The sequence below is a fragment of the Sus scrofa genome, chromosome 15 (genome assembly GCF_054392235.1).
Source record: "Sus scrofa isolate SSC_HxYL_T2T_F1_AM1 chromosome 15, Sscrofa_HxYL_maternal_Yorkshire_Landrace_v2.0, whole genome shotgun sequence".
In the NCBI taxonomy this organism is placed as follows: Eukaryota; Metazoa; Chordata; class Mammalia; order Artiodactyla; family Suidae; genus Sus; species Sus scrofa.
Window position 1 is genome coordinate 85,651,186 of NC_139397.1, and position 22,238 is coordinate 85,673,423.

A 22,238-nucleotide genomic window follows, 5' to 3' on the forward strand; every position below is an offset into this window, starting at 1 on the left:
AAAAGAGCCCAGTTAATATTTAATATAGGAATTCCCATCATGGCACAGCAGAAAAGAATCCGACTAGGAACCATGAGGTTGTGGGTTCAATTGCTGGCCTCGCTCAGTGGGTTAAGGATCCAGTGTTGTCTTGAGCTATGGTGTAGGTCGCAAATATGGCTCGGATCCTATGTTGCTGTGGCTGCGGTGTAGGCCAGCAGCTGTAGCTCCGATTCAACCCCCAGCCTGGGAACCTCCATATGCCACAGGTGCGGCCCTAAAAAGACAAAATGACCAAAAAAAAAAAAAAAATTTAATACAAAATCACACTTTGTAGAAAGTAAAATATGTTTTAGCATTGTTTAATAAAGTTAACTTTTTTGTAAAAAAGCTTCATAACAACATGGAGAAAAGAATACATATATATACTAAGTAAATCATATACAAATGAATATATAAACCTTTATATATTTTCTGAAGTTAAAAATGATTGATGTCGCTCCTAATGAAAGAGTATTTCTAGAAACCCATAAACTTGTATCCCTATTGCTTATAGAAACAAAAAATTTATAAAGGAGAATTAATGATATTAGAATCACTGTGGTTAAAATTTTTTTGCTCAAAATTAATACATTACAGAAAACTTAGGAAGTTCCCATCATGGCGCAGTGGTCAACAAATCTGACTAGGAACCATGAGGTTTTGGGTTCGATCCCTGCCCTTGCTCAGTGGGTTAAGGGTCTGGCGTTGCTGTGAGCTGTGGTGTGGGTCGCAGATGCGGCTCGGATCCCGCGTTGCTGTGGTTCTGGCATAGGCCAGTGGCTACAGCTTCGATTAGACCCCTAGCCTGGAACCTCCATATGCTGCGGGAGCGGCTCAAGAAAAGGCAAAAAGACGAAACAAAAAAGGAAAACTGAGCCATTGTATAGCTCAAACAATTTAGAAGTTAATCAGTTACAACTACTACTTACCAAATACAGAGTAGCCAAAAAATTATTTTAATAAATTCTTAAATGAATTTGTATTAAAAGATTCTAAAGCCTTTTGTAAAATGCAAAATACTCTGAGTAGCTTAAAATACAGATCATTCATAATCGTCAGTTTCTGATACTATCATATACATCACTTTAGAACATCTAAAATTTCATGTACTCCCCCAATTCTAGCTTATCCAAGGAAAAACAACCAAGTGAATCCTAAAAAAAGTGACCCAGGAAAACATGATAGCCATGTGTACATCGAATTTGATGAGAAAAGGCATTTTTTTTTTTCATTTACAGTGAGCTGTAGATAATGACTAAAAAAATCAACCCAGTATTTTGGCTGTGAAATGTCAAACTCTACAGTGAAAAATCTTACCTCTGGTATTATAGGTGTAGGTTTCTTCTTATCCAAAATTTTTGGCTTTAAAATGACTTTTTCTACCTCCAACATTCCTATTGGTGTATTTGGCTTAAATTTAATGGGGTTCTTTTCAGCTGACAGCAGATCAATTGTGTGACTTGATGGATTTAAGTGATACTTTGCACAGAGGAATATCAACAAGTCCATCATAGGTTTACTGTAAAGCAAGAGTAATTCTGATCATAGAACAATTTCATTAACTGTTAAAGTTATTGTTTTAAGCATTTTTCCTAGGGCCTCTCATCTTCAGTAGATAAAACAAGGCTACAAAATATTACTTGTGAAAGCAGTTTAAAAATCGAACAAGATATTTAAGCAGACAAAATTATCATAGTTTAAAAACTCTGAATAGTATTCAAGATAGCTTGGATCCTTGTGATGGTTTAAAATTTTTGTATATTTTATCTGCCAAACTGTCTTCATATTATAGATTTCAGGAGAAAGGAAAGTCCTTTCCTTACGCAAAAGCAGTCATTTAGTTTAGCAGATGATCCTTTAAAATGCCATTTGGAATATGAGCAGTATTTAGCTTAGGAACTGGTTATATTTCAAAGTTCTCCTAAGAATGAAGCATTAAAAATGACCACCACCCTTTGGGCTTTAGATAGCATAGAAAGTATCTACAAGAGGAAACCCCAAAAAATGCTACAGAGTGTCGTACATATTTCTTAATTTATTCAAACAACATTTACTATATTCTAGGCACTAAAGACACAGTACAAGTGTTAGGCATACCTTCTCTCATAGATCTAATACTCTGCTAGAGGGACTAGACCAAGTATCAGCAAACCACAATCTGCAGGTCAAAATGGACCCACAGCCTGTTTTTACATAGGCAGAGTTTTACTGACACACAGCCATGCTCATTTGTTTACTAGTATGGAGGGCTGCTTCTGTGTTACAATGGCAGATTTGAGCAGATGTGACAGACACTGTATAGCCCACAAAGCCTAATATTTGCTATCTGATTCTGGACAGAAAATGCTATAGACTCATGGTAGACAATGAAAAAATAACCAAGAAAATGTGTGAGACAATTTCCAATAGTGGTTAAGTGTTGAATACTAACTGGTAATACAGAGCCTATTTCTAGAGGGAATTGCAAATCCAACTTGAGATTCAGAGACACTTCTTATTTTTTACCTCCCTTTCTACAGACTCCCAACTGTTGACACAGATTTGTGTTTGCATTCACACCATCTATAGAACATGTGGTCTCCAATTCTTTCCTTGTCAGCCACCCTTGTGGCTCAGCAATAATAAACCTGACTAGTATCTTTGAGGATGTAGGTTCAATCCCTGGCCTCATTCAGTGGGTTAAGATCTGGCATTGCTGTGAGCTGTGGTGTAGGTCTCAGATGCAGCCTGGATCCCATGTTTCTGTGGTTGTGGCATAGACTGGCAGCTGCAGCTCTGATTTGACCCCTAGCCTGGGAACTTCCATATGTGGAGCGGTGTGGCCCTAAAAAAATAAAAAGGAAAGTACACCAAAAAATCTTTTGTATTATGTGCTTTCCTCAAAAGTCTAGAGATGCTAAGCTATTCGTTCTTATTTAAGACTAAGGCCCTAATACACCATGTAAAAGTCCTATTTTCATGAGATGAGGTATTTGGGTTGGTAGGCTTCATTTGAGGATAATTACGTGGCCAACTTTTTTTTTCTAGTGGGAGATATAAATGTCAATAAAAACAATTCTCCAATTTCTTGACTAGATATATGAACATGGCTATCAGTTTTCTAGAAACTAAACAGGGAAATAAGGCTAAAAATCTCACTGTTCAATATGCTATTTTTAACTTAGTACATGTGTTTTCATATGCACCTCATTCTCACTCTCTTAAATGGAGTTCCCAGGTCTGTAGCCTCTCTGGTTCAGAGTTTCCAGAAAAGCAGTAACCTGTTGGGGAAGGATTTTTGTCGGATGCTGTGTGGTCTTGAGATCAAACACTTTATATAGATTTTCACACCATTCCCTGCATTCAGCTCTCTACCTCACCCTTACCTTCTGTGGTTGTTTGCCCATTCGTAATGGTACACTCACCTCCCTTCTCTCTTCCATATACAGGTTGTACCTCTTACACATATACCAAGAAAAAGAAATAAAAGATTAAGTTCCTCAGTAAAATTGGTCTCTTAAATATGTTTCTTATGCTTTTAATAAATGCTTGCATGGTAATATTTATGAGTTTTAGTTGAGCTACCTGGTATGCTCACACATAAATTGTCTATAATTGCCCCAGTTTTGGCTTTGGATAGTACACATTTAATTTCATCCAGAGAAAGACTAGCATATGGTATTGCTGAAGTTCATTTTTTGGTAACATAGTATATATACACTATGATAGCAACTTGATGCTATATACCAATCCTAGATTTGGAAATGGTACTTCTTCCTCTGATAGGAAATAAAGTTAAGAAGATTAGGGAATGTCTAGATAAATAAAATATAATTATAAATACAGTTAAGCTGGAAGAGGAGAGAATTTTCACTGCCAGCTAAATGGAGAGCTGTCCACTGTGGTCTATGAGTAAATGGTGATATGTTCAGATCACATTTCTCTTTATATGTAAATGTGCCAATTAATATATGTAAAAACTCTAAACTTTTCACTTCAAACATCTTTTACTTCTTAAATGTTCAGTTCTTTAGAATCTCTGCCAGAAATACACACTAAAAGTCAACAAGACAAGATGAGCGTTTCAAGTTTTGGTTTTGTTTTATTAATTCCTACTCTCATGCTAACACTTTTCATCATTATGTATAAACATAAACTTTTAAGGAAAAAGATATTTAAAAACTTTTTAAAGGACAATTCGACACTCTTTATGTATACTTCTATTTAATCCTTCTTATATGCCTTAATGAATTACTGTATTTTTGTGACACATAAATTTTCTAATTTAATAAAGCCGATGGATAATGGGCCAAAAATATTATAAATATAGCCTATTCCCTTAGTCAATATGGTCATCTATAATCTTTGCATGCTATACCAGATTTCACAGCAAAAATGTTGCATGCTGACTAGAACCTCTGAACTTACTGCCTAAACATTTTCTAATAAAAATGACTCTTGGAAAGGCAACTAAAAGTTACAGATCTTCCTTATGACTTTATTCTCATTCTATAATTCCAGTCTCAATTTTTTATTCAATAATTCCAGAAGCCAATCTTGTCTAGAAAATATTCCTATTCCCAGACAGATAAATGCAAAAGACCAACCAGAAAGTTTGGCAACAGACACAAATACAGATGCGGATTTAATACTGTCTATGATAATGATATTTCAGATTTCTGGGGAAAGAAGTGAATTTCCCAACTGGTATTGGGGAAAATCTGATGAAAAATAAAAAGTTATATGTCTACCTTATTCCTTACACTAAAGTAAGCCTGAGCAGACTATAGCTATATAGATGTGAGACTATAACTCTGGGATGGGGGGGACAGAAAAGAAATCCATCTTCATGTAGTTTATGTTCTAGGACAGTGCTGGCCAGTAGAGCTTTCTGCAGTGAAGAAAGTTTTCTGTATCTGTCCTGTCTAATCCAGTGTCCACTTACTACATATGGCTACTGAGTATTTGAAATACATTAAGCTAATAGACTCACAAACTTAATTTTTCATTTCATTTCACTTAAATTCAATTTCAATAGTTTAAATGTACATGCGGTAAGTGGCCACTATATTGGACAGAGTAGCTCTGGTGCATTGATTCTCAAAGTGTGATTCACAGATCAGCAGCATCATTTTCACTGGAAACTTGTTAGAAATGCAGATTCTCAACTGCCTGTCCAGATCATTGAATCAGAAACTCTGGAATGAGGCATAGGACTCCAGCTGAAACATAAGTATAGTTTTCTCACCAGTGATCTGAAGAGAAGAGGATAAAGAAGTAAATTATATATCAGATGATGATAAATGCTATGATGAAAAATAAGACAGGGAAGGAGATTAGAAAACATCCTAACTGAAAAAAATGATATTAGAATGGAGACCTAAATGGAATGGAATACTGGGGAAAGAGCATTCCAGGCAGAGCTAAGTGCAAAGGCCCTGAGGCAGAAGTATGCTCCTTGTGTTTAAGGAAAAACAGAAACTAGCCTGACAGAGTGAAAACAGTAGATAGGATATATCAGAGTCATTTTCTTACAGGGCTGATAGGACTAGTGCTTTTTCTCACTTTTATGAAGTGAGAAAACCACAGAAGGGGTCTGAGGAGTGATGTGATCTACTTTAAAAGGATTGTATTCTGATTGTGGTATTCAGAATAGCCTAGGGGGAGCAGTTATAAGGTTATTGCAAAAATTTAGGTGAGAGACAGTGGTTGACTGTCTCTATTCAGATTCCAGGATATTTTGTAAGGAGGTAATAGGATTAAATCTAATGCGGGAAGAAAAGGGTAAAATAACACAAGAGACAGAAAGAGGAGCCAGCCTGTGGAAAGAAGCCAAGACTGCAAGGACACTACCAAGAGGCAAGGCTGCTGAAAGGCTCAACAGGCCTAAAATGCTCATTTTTTTTTTCTTTTATAGCCATACCTGCAGCATAGGGAAGTTCATGGGCTAGGGGTCGAATTGGAGCTGCAGCTGCAGGCCTACACCCCACCATGGCAATACGGGATCAGAGTTGCATCTGTGACCTATGTCACAGCTTGCAGCAACACCAGATCCTTAACCCACTGAGTGAGGCCGGGGACCAAATTCGTATCTTCACACTATGTCAGGTTCTTAACCCACTGAGCCACAAAGGAACTCTTAAAATGCTAATTTAAGTTATTTGGTATGTGATATGCTTACTAACCTCTCCTTTGGTGGTTCACAAACCATCACAATGGTGCTGGTAGCTTTGAGAGGGGTTAAATCAAGGATAGAAATGAAATTTTAAACACAGAGACTGAAAAATAAGAGTTGAAAAATATAAGTCCAAGACAGAGGTGGTTGGAAGAACATAAACCCTTGGGAATTTAGAATAATATTATAAAGGGTATTTGTGGAATAGGGTTCAGGCCAATCTTTCAGAGGCTTTAAAGAGGAGAATGACCTAATGATGTTGTCTGGATTCCATTTATATCTAGATGTGAACTCCTCTCTAGCAGGACCACTTCTCAGCAGTCTTTCTTTCCAGGTCCTAATACAATGCAGGTACATAGTAGGGTCAGTGTCAGTGAATGAGGAATTTATGGGAACCCATGATTATTGATCTCTTTGGTAATTCTGCTTAAACATCCATGAGCTCAAATACATAGCAGACAAGATGTATTTGATATGTCTGTTCAGTGTCTGATGCATGAAAAGGTGAAATTGTTGAAAGGAGTTTTACATGCTTTAAAAAAAAAAAAAAAAAACAAAAAAACAAAAAAAAAACACCTCACATGTGAGAAAGCAGTTTCAGTTTTTGTTGTATTGAAAGCCAGTACATTTTTACACAGAAGTAGTATGTAAGCATTAAGTTGGGCCAAGACCTTTTCCAAAAACAGTTTCAGACCAGTTTGACTGCTTGAAGTATTCAATTGAAGGCTCAGCAGTAAAAGCAGTAAAAGCTCAGAAAAGATGACCCTGACCTAACCGATTTTGAGGGTGGGAATTACTGACTGTCAGGCTCTACCATAAAGGAACCATAATACTAAAAAAGCAGGGCATAACTTTTAAGCAGCTCCTGCATGCAAAGGGGCTGCGTTGGGGCTTCACTAGTCACAAAGTGCTCCCACAGAAAATGGAATCATCTCGTGACTGTAGTTTAGAATTATCCACCTGAATGCTGAGTTACTTCTACCAAAAACAGTAATTTTGGTTTGAGGATAATTGTCCTAAACTGATGCATCTAACAGCAGTTAGCAGAAAGGTTCAACCACGTGATCACAACAGGAAGGACACTTGTTTTCCTGCTTGTTAAGATGGGAGCACATGCCAGCAGTCCACCTGAAACTGGAGCCAAATAATTAAAAGTTGAAAAGGGTTGGCTGAATTTGATTATCCTATTCTCATTTAAATAAGAAAATATTTTCTCCCTCTATGCTACCACATTACTTTGAATTTTGGTTTATTTAACAGAATCTGCCTTGCATTAAATTATTTACAGATTTTTTTTTCTCTTGTAAAATAATGATTTCCCAGAGGGCAGATTAACAAAAAATTTTAAAAATTTAAAAAAACCTTTAAAAACTCTTCTTTGAAATGAAGAAATCCCAATGAGATTTCCCACTCCTTTTAGAAATAAACAAAAATCCCTTGTATTAGTTTCATATGTATCATCTCATTTGAGCTTACAACCACAAAAGCTACTCCCACTTTATGAACGAAAAATATGTGGTTTGAAAAGTTATATGAACAGAATGAAGTTATATGAACAGAATGAATTATGAAGAGCAAGAATAGAATTAGGATGCAATTAGGATGAAAATGTCATGACTACTAAGCCAGCTACATTTTAGCCTCATGATCCCATGAATCAGGATTCAGGATAGGGTGGATGATTTGCAACAGGCTATCTGCTGCATTTTACTTCATAGACTGATGACATCAATAAATTATTCCCCAAAATCCTCCAGTGACCCTCCCTGCATTCATGACACATATTAAGGGTACTCTTGTCCTAGTTTTACTACCTGCTAGATAAGATAAAAACTTCCATTTTGTGTTTGATCCACTTGGGTACAAAACATGCAAATCACAGTTTATCAAAGAGCTTTTAGATGATCTCCAACAACTGCCTTAGTGAATTTTCCAACCTTGGAGGTGCATAAATAAAGTCACAAATAGGGTTGCTATATACATGGATGGAACTAGAGACTCTCATACTAAATGAAATCTAAGTCAGAAAGAGAAGGACAAAAACCATATGATATCACATTTCTGGAATCTAATGTATGGCACTAATTAGCCTTTCCACAGAAAAGAAACTCATGGACTTGAAGAACAGACTTGTGGCTGCCAAGGGAGACAGGGAGAAAGTGGGATGGACTGGGAATCTAGGGTTAATATATAAAAACTATTGCCTTTGGAATGAATAAGCAATGAGATCCTACTATATAGCACTGGGAACTATATCTAGTCACTTATTGATGGAGCATGATGGAGAAAAAGAATGTATATATGTATGTATGACTGGGTCTCTTTGCTGTACCACAGAAAATTTAAAGAACATTGTAAACCAGCTATAATGGAAAAAATAAAAATAATTTAAAAAATAGCGTTGTTATATAACTTATCATCCCATCTGGGACAACTGAGAGCGAAAGGTGGCACTACCAGTTATTACTCTGGAATGACAGGTACAAACAGGGACTGTCAGAGGAAAATAAGGATGCATGATGATAAGTACTTATTATGACTAGATTGACTTCACGCATCTAATAAGGAGTTGAACTCTAGTGAATAAGATTCCTCCTTAGCATGATTCTTTAAATCTGCCCCAGTATCCAACAGACTATTTTACTCATTTTCAATGCATCCTCAAAACTGAGTAGAGTTAAATTGGTTCCAGGTGTCCCTTACAAAGGCATACCAACAACTCCATTAAATTTACCGGTGACAATATAGGAACCATTAGAACATTCCCCTTTGTTACTGATGTTTATTTATCTTAACCTAACCCATGTAGTTCAGTAATGAATTCAGGAATGAAGCTAACCCACCTAGTTCACGATGAGTTGAGTAATGAGTTCAGGAATGCTCTCAAACTATGCTTGTATGCATGAAATGAAGTGGATCAGGAACATAAAACAAATAAACCTAATCTCTAAGTTGAGAGTGCTTACTGAATTATGCAATAGGAAATGTTTTGAAGAAAGTAACACAGAATTAAAATTTGAAGATCAGGATGGTATTAAATAGTTTAAAAGACATATCAAATACTGAAAATAGATATTTCTCAAAGTAAAAAAAAAAAGTTGAAATTCCCCACCTTAGATTAAACTCTACTTGATCATATATCTTGGATGTTATATTCAAAGCTAATTATGAAAAATTACCTTTATAAAAACTGTGATTTAGGAACATATCTATTAAACACACACATATACATCGCCTATAAAAAGAGAAATACTACAAATATAACTCACTGCAATTGGGGCAATTCAAATATGAACAAAGGATAAAATAAAATTTTATTGACATGAAAGTTAGAGATCATTCACTGAAAAAAAAGGCAGGTTACAAGATAGCACATGCAGTATGATGCTATATTGGCAAAAGAGGAAAAGGTGCCTATATAGGTATGTGTGTAGATATACCCTTGTGTGTGTATGTGCGGTATGTGTCTGTGTATATGCCTGTGTGAGTAAAAGGTTAAATACTACAATGTTAATAGCTTGATCTGTCTCCTTAAAAAAGTGACATGGTGTTTTAAATACTTTTTCTGGCTTGTCTGTATTTTCCTACTCTCTGTAATATCCAAACATTTATAGGCATTAAAAATTAAATTAACCAGGGTCATTGCTATAAATGCCAGGAAAGGAAAGGGAAGAGGGTGGCCTTCCTAGGAGTGACACTTGGAGAGCATTTTCTAATATTCTGTTACCCTTTCCCAACCAGGAGAGCGATCAGCCAGCAGAGGCTTACGTGCTCCCTGGCTCAGGGCTGACAGGGGCAATATTAAAGCCTAGAGTACAGGATGATAGCTAGGTAAAAACTCAGGCAAGATGGTTACCAAAATTGTGGAGTTCAGTATGAGTGTCCCATACAATAGATTTTCAGCAGTGTGTTTTGAAATCTATCAGCTTCTTATATAATGTATTTATACACACATCTGTATTTACCACACCTTTGACACTTTTCAATAAACATAATCATGATATGAAATTCTGAAACTCTTCTGAGATCCATATTGTTTATGGTATTACCAGTTCTTTGGGGTTTTGTGTTTTGTTTTGTTGTTTTGTTCTGTTTCTGTTTTCGTTTAAACAAAATTGACCCATGTTGATTCAGTAGTAGCTTGTCATTTTTCAGTCTACTTTTTTCCCAATAGATGGCACTGTAATCCATGTAAAATGCTCCTATACTAGTTCTCTGTGCCAGTCAAAATTCTGGTCATAAAGGCCAGAGAGGCAAAGTGACTTGCTTGAGGTCATATAGAAAGTTATGGAATAAACTATAGTCTGAGATTTCTAACTTCAAGTTCTATAGTTTCTTTATCTGTGTTTCCATTTCTGGTACTCTAAGATTTGCTCAAATTAAAACAAATTCTGGAGTTCCCGTTGTGGCTCAGTGGTTAACAAATCGACTAGGAACCATGATCCCTGGCCTTGCTCAGTGGGTTAAGGATCCGGCGTTACCATGAGCTGCGGTGTAGGTTACAGATGCGGCTCAGATCCAGTGTTGCTGTGTCTCTGGCGTAGGCCAGTGGCTATGGCTCCGATTGGACCCCTGGGAACCTCCATGTGCAGCAGGAGCGGCCCAAGAAATGGCAAAAAGACAAAAAAAAAAAAAAAAAAAAAAAATCTTATTTATGGTATTCAGGGTATAAAATATCATGAGTTATAGGAAAGAAAGTATGCTAATATAGCCATAGGATGCTCTCCCTATAGGCTAACAATGAGGATTAATGTCAATCTTTTATCAAATTAACCCAAATGAAAACTGCCAAGTGTCCCCAGAGAAAGAGAAGAGAGGAAAAAGAAATAAGTATTTCCTCGATGAGGAATAATTAGGTACTGGACAGACACCTGACTACAAGGTTAGGACCTAGCATGATATAGAAACATATCCACATATTTCTTTTTTCTCTGTAGTGTCTATAACAGTTTAGCTAATAAACTCATTTTCATTAAAAATTAACTTTCCCCAAGTACTGGTAGCCACCACCACTCATGCTATGGCGTATGCAACGTGGCATTTTCTGAGAAGCTGAGACCCTGGGTAGCTTGCCTCCAATAGCAGTATTCTTTAATGTTCACTTTTAGTAAGGCACAGAGCTGCTCTGCCTTGTGAAAAAGGTTGTTTACTCAACTAGCACACACAGGCTTATGTAGATATACATACAGAGACACATATACGTACACATATCTTATACTCCTTTCAATACAATCATCCATGATAGCAGAAGACACAGAAATGCCCAAAAGTTTTCAGGCTAACACTGCAGCTTCCGTTAGTGTAAGGAAAGGATCACAAACATCGGGTGACAGACATTGTGTGACTTCTGGTCACTAAAGAGGCAATATTACTAAGCTCTGGTACCAAAAGATTGGTAAGCCTGCAGAAAGATAACGAGTTTTCCATTTCCCCATGAGCATAAAGTCGACTACCACCTCCAACCTTATTGTGTTCCCTAATCTGAATAAGCTCTTTGGTGAAAAATCAATGTACAAACAAATGCATTCTTCTGAAGATAATGCTGTATGTTACATTCTTGAAAATGGAACATTCTGAGCATACCTCTGCATGAGTTGTTTAAGAAGAGAAAGGGGAACTTTCTAAAAATCTTCCTCAAGAATATATTTTGAGAAATAAAAACTTTTCTGAAAAATTAAATGAAGTATATGATGTTTTCTAAATATTTATTTCTGTCTAATATTGATATTATTCTTCAGAAAAAAATATGTATAAATAATACTATCAAAATAAAGTATGCAAAGAATATTTAGATAGATTGGTCTCAAAAAATTATATTAGAGACCCTTCACAGTGATATGCGCCACTCTGATTTAGCTGAGAAAACTTTATGTCTTATTTAAAATTTCTCTTCTATAGTGCCCCACTAAATTTCAGGATCATTTTGTTGAAAAATTTCCTATTTCACTTATGGTAACAAAGCCAGGAAGAAATTTAAGTTCAATCATGGGTCTTCACATTAGGTAGCTAACATTTTTCAAAAGTAGAGTATGTCTTTCTATTTGTACATTCTGTTTTTATTGTTAAATATTGTTTTTTGCTGTTTTGTTTTGTTTTTGGCCATACTTATAGCATGTGGAAGTTCCCAGGCCAGGGATCAAACCTGTACCATAGCAATGACAATGCCAGATCCTTAACCTGCTGAGCTACCTGGAAATTCTTTGTTTGTTTTTGTTTTCTAAAGCAATGAGCCAGAAGTTGCTGCAGCCTTCACTCTAAATCACTCTTAAGATATTCTGCATCACACTCTAAAATAACTGGAATCACTCTTAAGATATCCACAATCATACTCCTGAAATATTCAGAATCACAAAGCCACTTTTCATCATAAACATTTAATATTAAAAAATTAGTCTTCATATCTACAACTTGAGTCATTCCTCAATGATAAAACACAGTTCCTAAATCAAACACCCTAGTCAAAACACTGATACAAAACAAATTCTATTCTCAGAAAAGTTTTTCAGTCACAAACAAAATCTTAAAAAGCAATCAGAATTTAAGGCATTCTTGCCTTGCTCTCTACCTGAAGGAAATATCTTTATTTACAAGATCCCGGGGGAGTTTCCATTGTGGCTTAGCAGTAACAAACCTGACTATTACCCATGAGGATACGGGTTTAATTCCTGGCTTCACTCACTGGGTTAAGGATCTGGCATTGCCCTGATCTGTGGTGTGGGTCGTAGACATGGCTCAGATCTGGCATTGCTGTGGCTGTGGCATAGGCCAGGCTACAGCTCCAATTTGACCCCTAGCCTGGGAACTTCCATATGCTGCAGGTGTGGCCCTGAAAAGACAAAAAAATAAAATAAACAAAAGATCCTGGGAAAGCAACCAGAGCCTATCCAAATGCCTCAAGACACACCACTGAAGTTGCTACTTCCATCAACATATTAGGAATTAGGGAGACAATATTCTGAATTTACTAAATGCCTACAACATTGCAGAAACAGTGCTAAGCACCACAAAGAAAAGTCATGATACCTGCATGGATCTTACAGTTTTAAGATAAGACATACATATAAATTGTAGCATAGAACAATGTGTGATAACCATTATTGATATAAAGTGTCAGAAGCGTTTGGAAGTCAGGGGCAACAGTTCATTCTGGGGAGATGAGGGAGCTTTTATATAAAAAACATCACTTGAGATACAGTAACTGGAGAAAATTTCGCTGGTAAGGTACTGCAGATGAAGAAACTTTCAAAAAAGTATGGGGGTGGAAAAAGTAGAGTATCTGTAGAAGGAAAGAGTCATGTGGGTGATGCTTAAAATAGTCAAAGGGGAGTAGTGAGGGGAAGCCTGCATAACTTCAAGGAAGAAGAAAAGAAGGTACCCAATGGCCAAGCTTGGTACCTTGGACTTCCTTACTTTGTTGTTGAATTGCCGCCCCTGCAGTCTTTATCAAAGGGAGTGTCACAAACAGAGGGATGTTTTACCCAGATTAACCTGAGGGTGGAGAATGAATGGAGAGAGCCCGGGGTGACGGAAAACAGTTCTCAACAGAAAATGGAGGGGGGCCAGTATGTGCTAGGCACTGATAGTATTTCATTTAATCCCAACAACAATTCAGTTATAAAACACATTTATAGATAAGAAGACTGAGGCAATTCAACAGTTGTCAGCCCAGAAACAAAAAGCGGACTGATGGAAAATTACTCTAAGAACCTGGGAGGTAAACATGCTGGAACTTCAAAAGGGTGGGGAAAATCTAGGGTCCTTGTCAGTACAAATGCAGTAGAATTGACTGACACAGAATCCAAGCCAAATATGCAGAAAAATGCAACAACTGGAAAAGAAGTCTTTAATTAGAATTATAAGGAGGATGAAGAACCAATCCAATCAAGAAAGTGAAAGTGGATAAGTTATTCAAAAAGGTTTTAATCAAAGAGGGAACCCTAAGACCTCAGTACTGGGACAACTTCAAAGCAATGATTCTACCCTCAGGTGGATGGGGCAGTAGACTATGGATGTAGTTTCCCAGAGTACAGGAAACAGAAGAAAAGTTAGCTCAGCGTAGCATGTGGGAAAGTCTAACTAATTATGATGGGTGACAGGATAGAGAGGAAACCCATGATTTTAATACTGAAACCACTGAGGTTAAAAAAAAAAAAAAAAAAAAAAAGTACAAAACTAAAGAACCCAGAAGGCTGACGGTAGAGAAGATGGCAATATAAACAGATGACTGGTAGATTCAAGAAAAAATTCCGAGGAGTACTGATGATGCCATTACCTGTGAGCATCAGTGAAGAACTAAGAAAAATACTGACTTAACAAAAAATTACCTTAAATTCAGGGAACATAAGAGGACTTCCCTTTTTGACTCCAGCCACATCTGTTATCATTACTATTTCAAAGCCAGGCTAATGGTATGATTTCAAGACTTGAAGATGTTATGATGGCCATTGTCTCTAACTTACAAGATGCCTTCCCTCACTCAGAAGAGGCACAACCAAGGTGATTACCTGCGTCTGGGGTGGAATCCCACAAGGCCAGTCTTGGGGTTCCCAACCTTCTACATATGGTTCAAGGTGTGACCTCCAAAACTACTTTCAATACAAAATAAATGGCAAATTGCAACTTACTTTAATGAGAATTTGGTAAACAATACTATGTGTTGTTTGCTGATGCTCAACTTTTCTATTTTCCTGTACTTTAAATTCATAAAGATAAATCCTAAGATTAATGTTATCTTTTTGAGTTTCCTCTATTTAAAACCATATTACAAAAAGGTAATACCCAGTATGTTGCTTAGTTATTCTTTTGTTCTGCACACACACATACACACAAAACTCTAATGTTAAAAACAGCTTAAATTTCTAAAACAGGACTCCTGACAACAAATGGGTAGTTGAAGGTGAAAGGTGAAACAAGACCACGTATATAACTCATGTAACTTTCCACTTCAGAATGAGATGGAAAATTACACTCGGCTTTATTCCATTTTTCCAATTTTTATTCAGGTATTAAAAAATAATCAGTCTCCTAAATCACACTGTTCCTTCTGCTGAGTTAAAGTTTAACTTTATGTTTCTATTAAATTTATCCACATTTTTAATAAATTTATTAAATCATTCAATGATGTGAAAAATCCAGCTAGTTTTATAGATAGTTTATCTGTTTTGATAAGTAAGAGAGTATTACCTTTTAAAAGTAGTTAGTTACTTCTACAAAATAAAATTTGGAAAAGCAGCTTAAAAGAGAAAGAATAATTGGGAAAAGAACAGAAAGGGTTTTCTTATGAGTCCCTGGCTTGCTTTGTGAGTTTGACTTACAAAAATCAATAAAACTCATGACTGTTCCTCTGAGAAAACCTATTAAAAAGGACTTATCGAATGACTAACAAAATGTAAAATAGTTCAATTTCAGGAGTCACTTCACTGGGGTTGTAGAATTCATAAATTTAATATTTAAAACATTGTTAGAAAAATTTTAATACCTTTTATCATTTTTAAATAGATAACCAAACTGAGTGATGAATGAAATATTCTATCAAAAAAAAAAAAATCAAGAAATACACAACAGAAGTTTTCAGTTACAGAAGAAGAAAGGGAAGTCCTTGTATTTCATTCACCCCATCGTACCTGCCATGAACAGTAGTATATTTGATAATATCCCCAGGTAGAACCACTAAGAGTTCAATGTCTTTATCTATCATGTTTTCCTTCTGTTCCATGATAAAAGCAGAGGATTCTACAGAATCATCAACTGAAGAAGCATCAAGGTATTTGGTCTCAGCTGGAGGAAGTGGTGCCTTGGCTTTTGGTTTTCTCCTAAAATAAAAGCAAAACACAGAGAATAAAATATACACATCTTAAAAATAACTTGCTAATATTATCAAATTTAACAAAAATACAAAATGTGAGTATAAATGTTTTTCACACCTAGAAAAAAAAATGCACCAAAATGTTGTTAGTTTACTACAGATGATGGCATTAAGCTTTTTTTTTTTGCCTATTAAAATTAGTATTTTTGTTTTCAACAATATACCCACATTACTTAGTAATACAAAGAAACATGATAACAGAGATTAGATATCGGCCTTCATTAAATGCAACTAATGTGTGTTCACTATAGCAAAAATATCGCATTTCCTTTCATGGGATAAACTATAAAAATCCTTACTGTCTCAGAGTAGACATCAGTATCTCATTCCTACACCTCATAATAACTCTTACTTTGTACCTTTTATTCTATTTTTTTCCCTGATTCTAGTGTATTTTGCCTCTCTATCTAGATAAACTTTACCTAACCTTCAAAGTCTAGCTGAAGCCACCCTCCTCCCATTTATGTCCATTGTCTCTCTATATGGCACTCCCATAAATGTAACATTTTTTCTCCTACCTACCAGTTTCTTCTCTCTACCTACATTCATTACTCCCTGTAAGAAAGAAGTATGCTGTATTTCTCACTGTGCTTAGCAATGAACCCCAAACTGTGATTGGTTATTTTAAAAGTTATGTTTCTGTTTCAATAAAAAAGTTGCAGGAGTTCCCGTCGTGGCTCAGTGGTTAACAAATCCAACTAGCAACCGTGAGGTTGTGGATTCAGTCCCTGGCCTTGCTCAGCGGGTTAAGGATCTGGCGTTGCCGTGAGCTGTGGTGTTGGTCGCAGACGCAGCTCAGATCTGGTGTTGCTGTGACTCTGGCAAAGGCCGGCGGCTACAGCTCTGATTAGACCCCTAGCCTGGGAAGCTCCATATGCCGCAGGTGCAGCCCTAAAAAGACAAGAGACAAAAAAAAAAAAAAAAAGGTTGCAAATAAGTATTCTAGTAAATATGTTTCAGTGTCACTAGCACCATCCCTTAACTGATTTATAATAGAAACAATGGCAGATATTCTGAAAAAAAGTCACATGAGCCAATTCAATGATTTGATGAGTTCAAAAAAAGAGACATGAAAATAAAAAATAAAGTAACTATAAGCACATATACATATTTCAAAAGCAAATTAGAGCTTATGAAAATGTTACTTTTTACTTTTTTATTAAATATAGTTGACATATAACATGATCTTAGTGTCAGATATACTATGTAATGATTTGACATTTACATACATTATAAAATGACCACCATGATAAGGACAGTAACCATCTGTCCCCATTCAAAGTTATTACAATATTATTGACTATATTCCTTATGGTATATAGTACATCTCCATGGCATATTTATTTTATAATTGGAGGTTTTGCACATCTTAATCCCCTTCACCTATTTTGCCCACCCCCAGATTGCTTTTGGAAGAACAAATACTTCTGCTTTCTATTTAGAAAAATACGAATTTTAACTTCTCCCTCTTCCTATTCCTAGGCAAGAATAAATACCAAGCGAGATAAAAGGGCTTCTTTGTAAGTAAATATGTAACATCCAGCCATTTGGTATTTTCAAAATTTAAGCTCTCACAAATCCAAGCATCTATGTTGCACTCAGTATTGTGAAAAAACAGAAACAAGTTTTGTACCCTGTATATTAATTTTCTAAAATAATAGGCCTTTAGTTTTTGGGAGTATCATTGCAAGCTATTTTATATTTTAGAAAAGATTTCTTTTAGAATAGCAACAAAGGTGATTTTTAAGTGTTTCAATAAATATAACAAGTTTAAGAAATCTATATGAAGAAAAACTTTATCCAATTTTCAAATGTTTTTCACCTGCCAAAACTGACCACTCACCTATTCGACAAATATCTATCCCGTAACAGACAATAAATACTGGGGAGGTAAAGACAGTAAGACCCAGGTCTCCTACCCCTGAAAGACTGACAGGTACATACAAAGTTAAAAGTTTGATGATTGTTCTAATACAGGTACGTAGATGGTACAGTTGAGGCTCATAAGAAGAGAAAGTTTCCTAAGAATATGGAAATTTTTGACAGATAGGAAACGTGAATTGGGTTTTGGAGAACAAATACAAACTCACAGGAAAAGACAAGGAATAACTGATATTTTAGGCAGAGGCAAGCAAATTAAGACATGAAAGAAAGTAGTACTCCTCAGAATTGAAGAATCTGGTAAAATTCCAGGGAAGTAAAAGGAGAAATCAGTGAATCAATTTAAAAGCTTTTATAAATAAGAGAATTCAGCAAGGTGGCTTGGGACAAAGTAAACATGCCAATGTCAATAGCCTATGTAAACATAAGCAAAAACTTACCAAATATAATGAAAGAAAAAACTTTAGCAACAAAAAGGAATTTTTTAAATTGCTACAATAAATATAACAAGAATTTTGCAAAACTTATATGAAGAAAATCTTAAATGCCAAATATTCATTTTGGATCTCTCCCTTCGACTACAGATTTGTAAATCCAACGCCTACTTGACATCTGACTCAGATGACTAACTGGAATCTCCAGCTTAATTTAACTTTCAATGCCTCTTTCCAAGCTCCTCCAAAGCAAATTTTTTCCTCTCCAAGATTTCCCATTTCAGTAAATCACAATTCTTTCAGTTGCCTGGGCCAAAAATCTCTGTCTCAAACACATACAATCCAATCCATTGACAAATTCTGCCAGCTCTATATTATAAATAGACCCAGAATCTATCAACAACCTTGATTATTGAACACCTCTGTTCAAGCTGCTAACTGGTCTTCCAACTTCCAACCTTGTCACTTTACACTCTATTCTCAACATAACTGCTGGAGTGATCCTCGAAATGTTAAGACTGGTCACAGAACATCCTTTCCCATGGCTTCCGATTTTCCCCAAAATGAGGTCTTGAATTTTATAATCTGGCCTCCCTACCTCTAGCCTCACCAGTCTCCCTTCCCCCACTTTCTCCCTAGGCTCGCTGCCTTCCAGTCCTATGACTGACTCTTGCCTTTTTCTTAGAACAATCCTGACTCTGATCCCTCTACAGGATCTGTTCCAGACCTTAAGATAATACCTCTATTTCCCTGCTTTACTTTTGCCTGAGGGCTTATTAGCAACTGACATACCTGTTTATCATGTCTCCTTCCATCAGAGTAATTAATCCCATGGGTATAGAGATTTGTTTCCATTGTTTTGTGGAACACAAAACATATTTGCTAATGTACAGAATCCCTGCAACAATGTCTGCCACACAGTAGGCACTCATATTTACCAAATGAATGAATTCAATGAATAGATCCCACACATATGAGGTTCCTAAGCATATAATTATGAAGGAAAAATGTCCTCACTGCCAAGGTATTTCAGGAGTACCTACCTATGTTGGATTTTAGAAATTGATTATATTTTATTTTTAGGATGACGTGTATTGAAAAGCACACACTCGGTTTATTAACAAAGGGTAACTGGGGACCTTAGGGTTTTAGAAGAATTTCATGGGGAAGGTCAGAAGACAAGCCTATCACAAACAGGGAGATAAAACATCTAAAACAACCTTGTCCACAATGGACTTCAAGAAGAGAGGCACCATAGAATGCATGCTGCTACTGTCACCTCCCCATCCCCTGCTTTTATATTTGAGGGCACCTTCCCATCTCCAAGTGTTGGTCCTCCTGGTCTCCATTTGAAAGCCCTCCCCATTCTCTCTGCCTTTACATATACTATGTATCCTTTGAGGTCTGCAGTGAATCACAGTTCCTTGGGACATTTTCCCTGTTGACTGCACACTACAATGAACTCTAACAGTTGTAAAGTTTTGTGTATGATTGACTGTCTTATTTCCTAAGGTACTTTGAGTCTATGATGAAAACCATCTTAAATTATGAGAGATAAGCCGACTTTAAAAAAAAAAAAAAGGAAAGCAGAACAAAGCACTAATTGAAATATTATTTCCATAGAATGTCTATTAAGAACATCTTAGTGTTCCCTATTATTATAATAAAGCATTTGTCACCTTTGGTCCTGAAAATTGAAAAGTGTATTGGGAACCATACCAAGATCCTTCTGCAATGAACTAGAAATCCAACAGGGAAGATGCAAATATAAGTAATTAAATAACAAATACAAAGCAAAAAAAAAAAAAAAAAAAAAAAAAAAAAAAGAGGAAGTATGTTTAAACAAATGGGCAACCTTGAAAATTCAGAGCAATGAGAGCAAGCTGAAATGAACTCTGTGGGGAGTATGAAGGCAGGTATCAAGGTATCTTCTTCAAAAAGAAGAGATAAGTGACTCAGTTCTTGAAACAAAAGTAGTTTTTAGGCAGGTGGAGCCTGGATGGTCATTTATATGTTGGTTCCCAACTGTGATCCATTTACATTAAACTCAGGAATGTGTTTATCTAGTTAAAGTTTGCTTCTTACATCTGTAGTCTAGTGAAAAGAATACTAGGTAGGGGCCTGGATTTGAGCTGAATCCTAAATAGTTTTAAGACTTTAACTTACTTGACCAGCAAAAATTTTTAAATACCTTTACCTACTCACATTTCTGTCAATGTTTTAAAATTTTAGTTGAGATGCTTTGAAGCAATAACAAAATTAAATTAATGTCACCCAAAGCCAAAGATAGTTTTTAGCAAAGAAGTTTTTAGCATAACCTAAGCATAGGAAATTCTTGTACTGCAAAGTAACATATCAACATGCAATAACAACTATAATTTATGGCCTAAGAACACTAGTTTTCATTAATATATTAATGCCATTGAAGTCCCTCCATTCCTTTTAAATAGGCATGATGTTGGAGCCAGTTTCCTACTCAAGGGATTTTTACATAAGCTCCTCTTCACCAGTGGCCTAGTTTGACTTTCTGTTTCACTTTCTCAGAGGCCACTACCTTCAACAGTAAAACAGCTAATTTATACAAGAGTGGTAGAGAGAAGGTTATACTGAAAAGATATTTGAGATAGGAAACTTTTCTGTGATGAGGCAAATATTCATTCATCAGGCCTTAAAAATAAGCAGCCACAGTAAATTATTGCTTAAGTAAAGCATTATTTTATTCATGATCTCAATATTATATTCAATTTTTCATAATGAAAATTAAGGTACAATTTCACATCATGCAACATCTTTAAAATACTCAAACTTAACTTTAACATAGAATTCAAATGATATACTAAAACTCCAACTGACAGATCTTTTTATCACTTGATTCACAAAGCACTTCCAAATCCTGTGTCCATTGTAATCATGTTTCCTATCTCAAATATCTTTTCAGTATAACCTTCTCTCTACCACTCTTGTATAAATTAGCTGTTTTACTGTTGAAGGTAGTGGCCTCTGAGAAAGTGAAACAGAAAGTCAAACTAGGCCACTGGTGAAGAGGAGCTTATGTAAAAATCCCTTGAGTAGGAAACTGGCTCCAACATCATGCCTATTTAAAAGGAATGGAGGGACTTCAATGGCATTAATATATTAATGAAAACTAGTGTTCTTAGGCCATAAATTATAGTTGTTATTGCATGTTGATATGTTACTTTGCAGTACAAGAATTTCCTATGCTTAGGTTATGCTAAAAACTTCTTTGCTAAAAACTATCTTTGGCTTTGGGTGACATTAATTTAATTTTGTTATTGTCAATATTAATATCCTTAAAATAAATGAAAAGTAATAAAAGAGAAGCTCAGCAAAACAATAGAGATTTACTCAAATAATTCCTTTTAGTTTGAAAGAAAAAGCTTTCAATTGCATAGGAGATATACTTGCATCCTTAAAAAGCTATTCAAGTCCAGTGGAATCTCATCTGTTTGCTATACTTATATGATATCCTGTAGACTTAGAGAAATATTATACAATACAGCTTTGATATTAAAGACAAAATATAAGAAAGGAATAATAAGTCTTAAAACAGTAGGTTTTTAAGTATTACATTCTAATGACCCAAAAAGATATTTAACAGCCACTCTGTCAGTACAGAGGGCTACCAAACATTAGTTGCCTTATGGTAATAACTATTGACAAGGTAGTCCTTCAAAATAGCTGAAAATGTTTTGATGGCCCTTAACCTATGCATTTCAACTATAAAGTGGAGATCAGTTCCTCAAAATAATTTATTAGTGTTTCTCTCTGGGTTTAATGAAGCAAGGAAAGATTTTATTAAACAAAAATTTGTTCCAAAGTAGGCATAACAGGGTGCTATGTGCTTGAGGGAATGCAATTAAGA

The 22,238-nt window shown here is 35.7% G+C and overlaps 1 protein-coding gene across 14 annotated transcripts in view; it reads right to left on the bottom strand.

Annotated features, from left to right (window-relative positions):
* COBLL1 (cordon-bleu WH2 repeat protein like 1) overlaps window positions 1–22,238 on the bottom strand; it is a 154,916-nt gene that overhangs the window by 49,019 nt on the left and 83,659 nt on the right. For all 14 annotated transcript variants that reach the window (XR_014829465.1, XR_014829464.1, XR_014829463.1 and 11 more), the window contains 2 exons: window positions 15,799–15,987; window positions 1,339–1,540 (listed from right to left, as the gene is read on the bottom strand). Coding sequence is in view for 11 of the 14 variants with exons in the window: in XM_021075411.2 (XP_020931070.2) it covers window positions 1,339–1,540; window positions 15,799–15,987 (391 nt within the window). In the remaining 3 variants the exon portion in view is untranslated. The remainder of the gene's footprint in view (window positions 1–1,338; window positions 1,541–15,798; window positions 15,988–22,238) is intronic.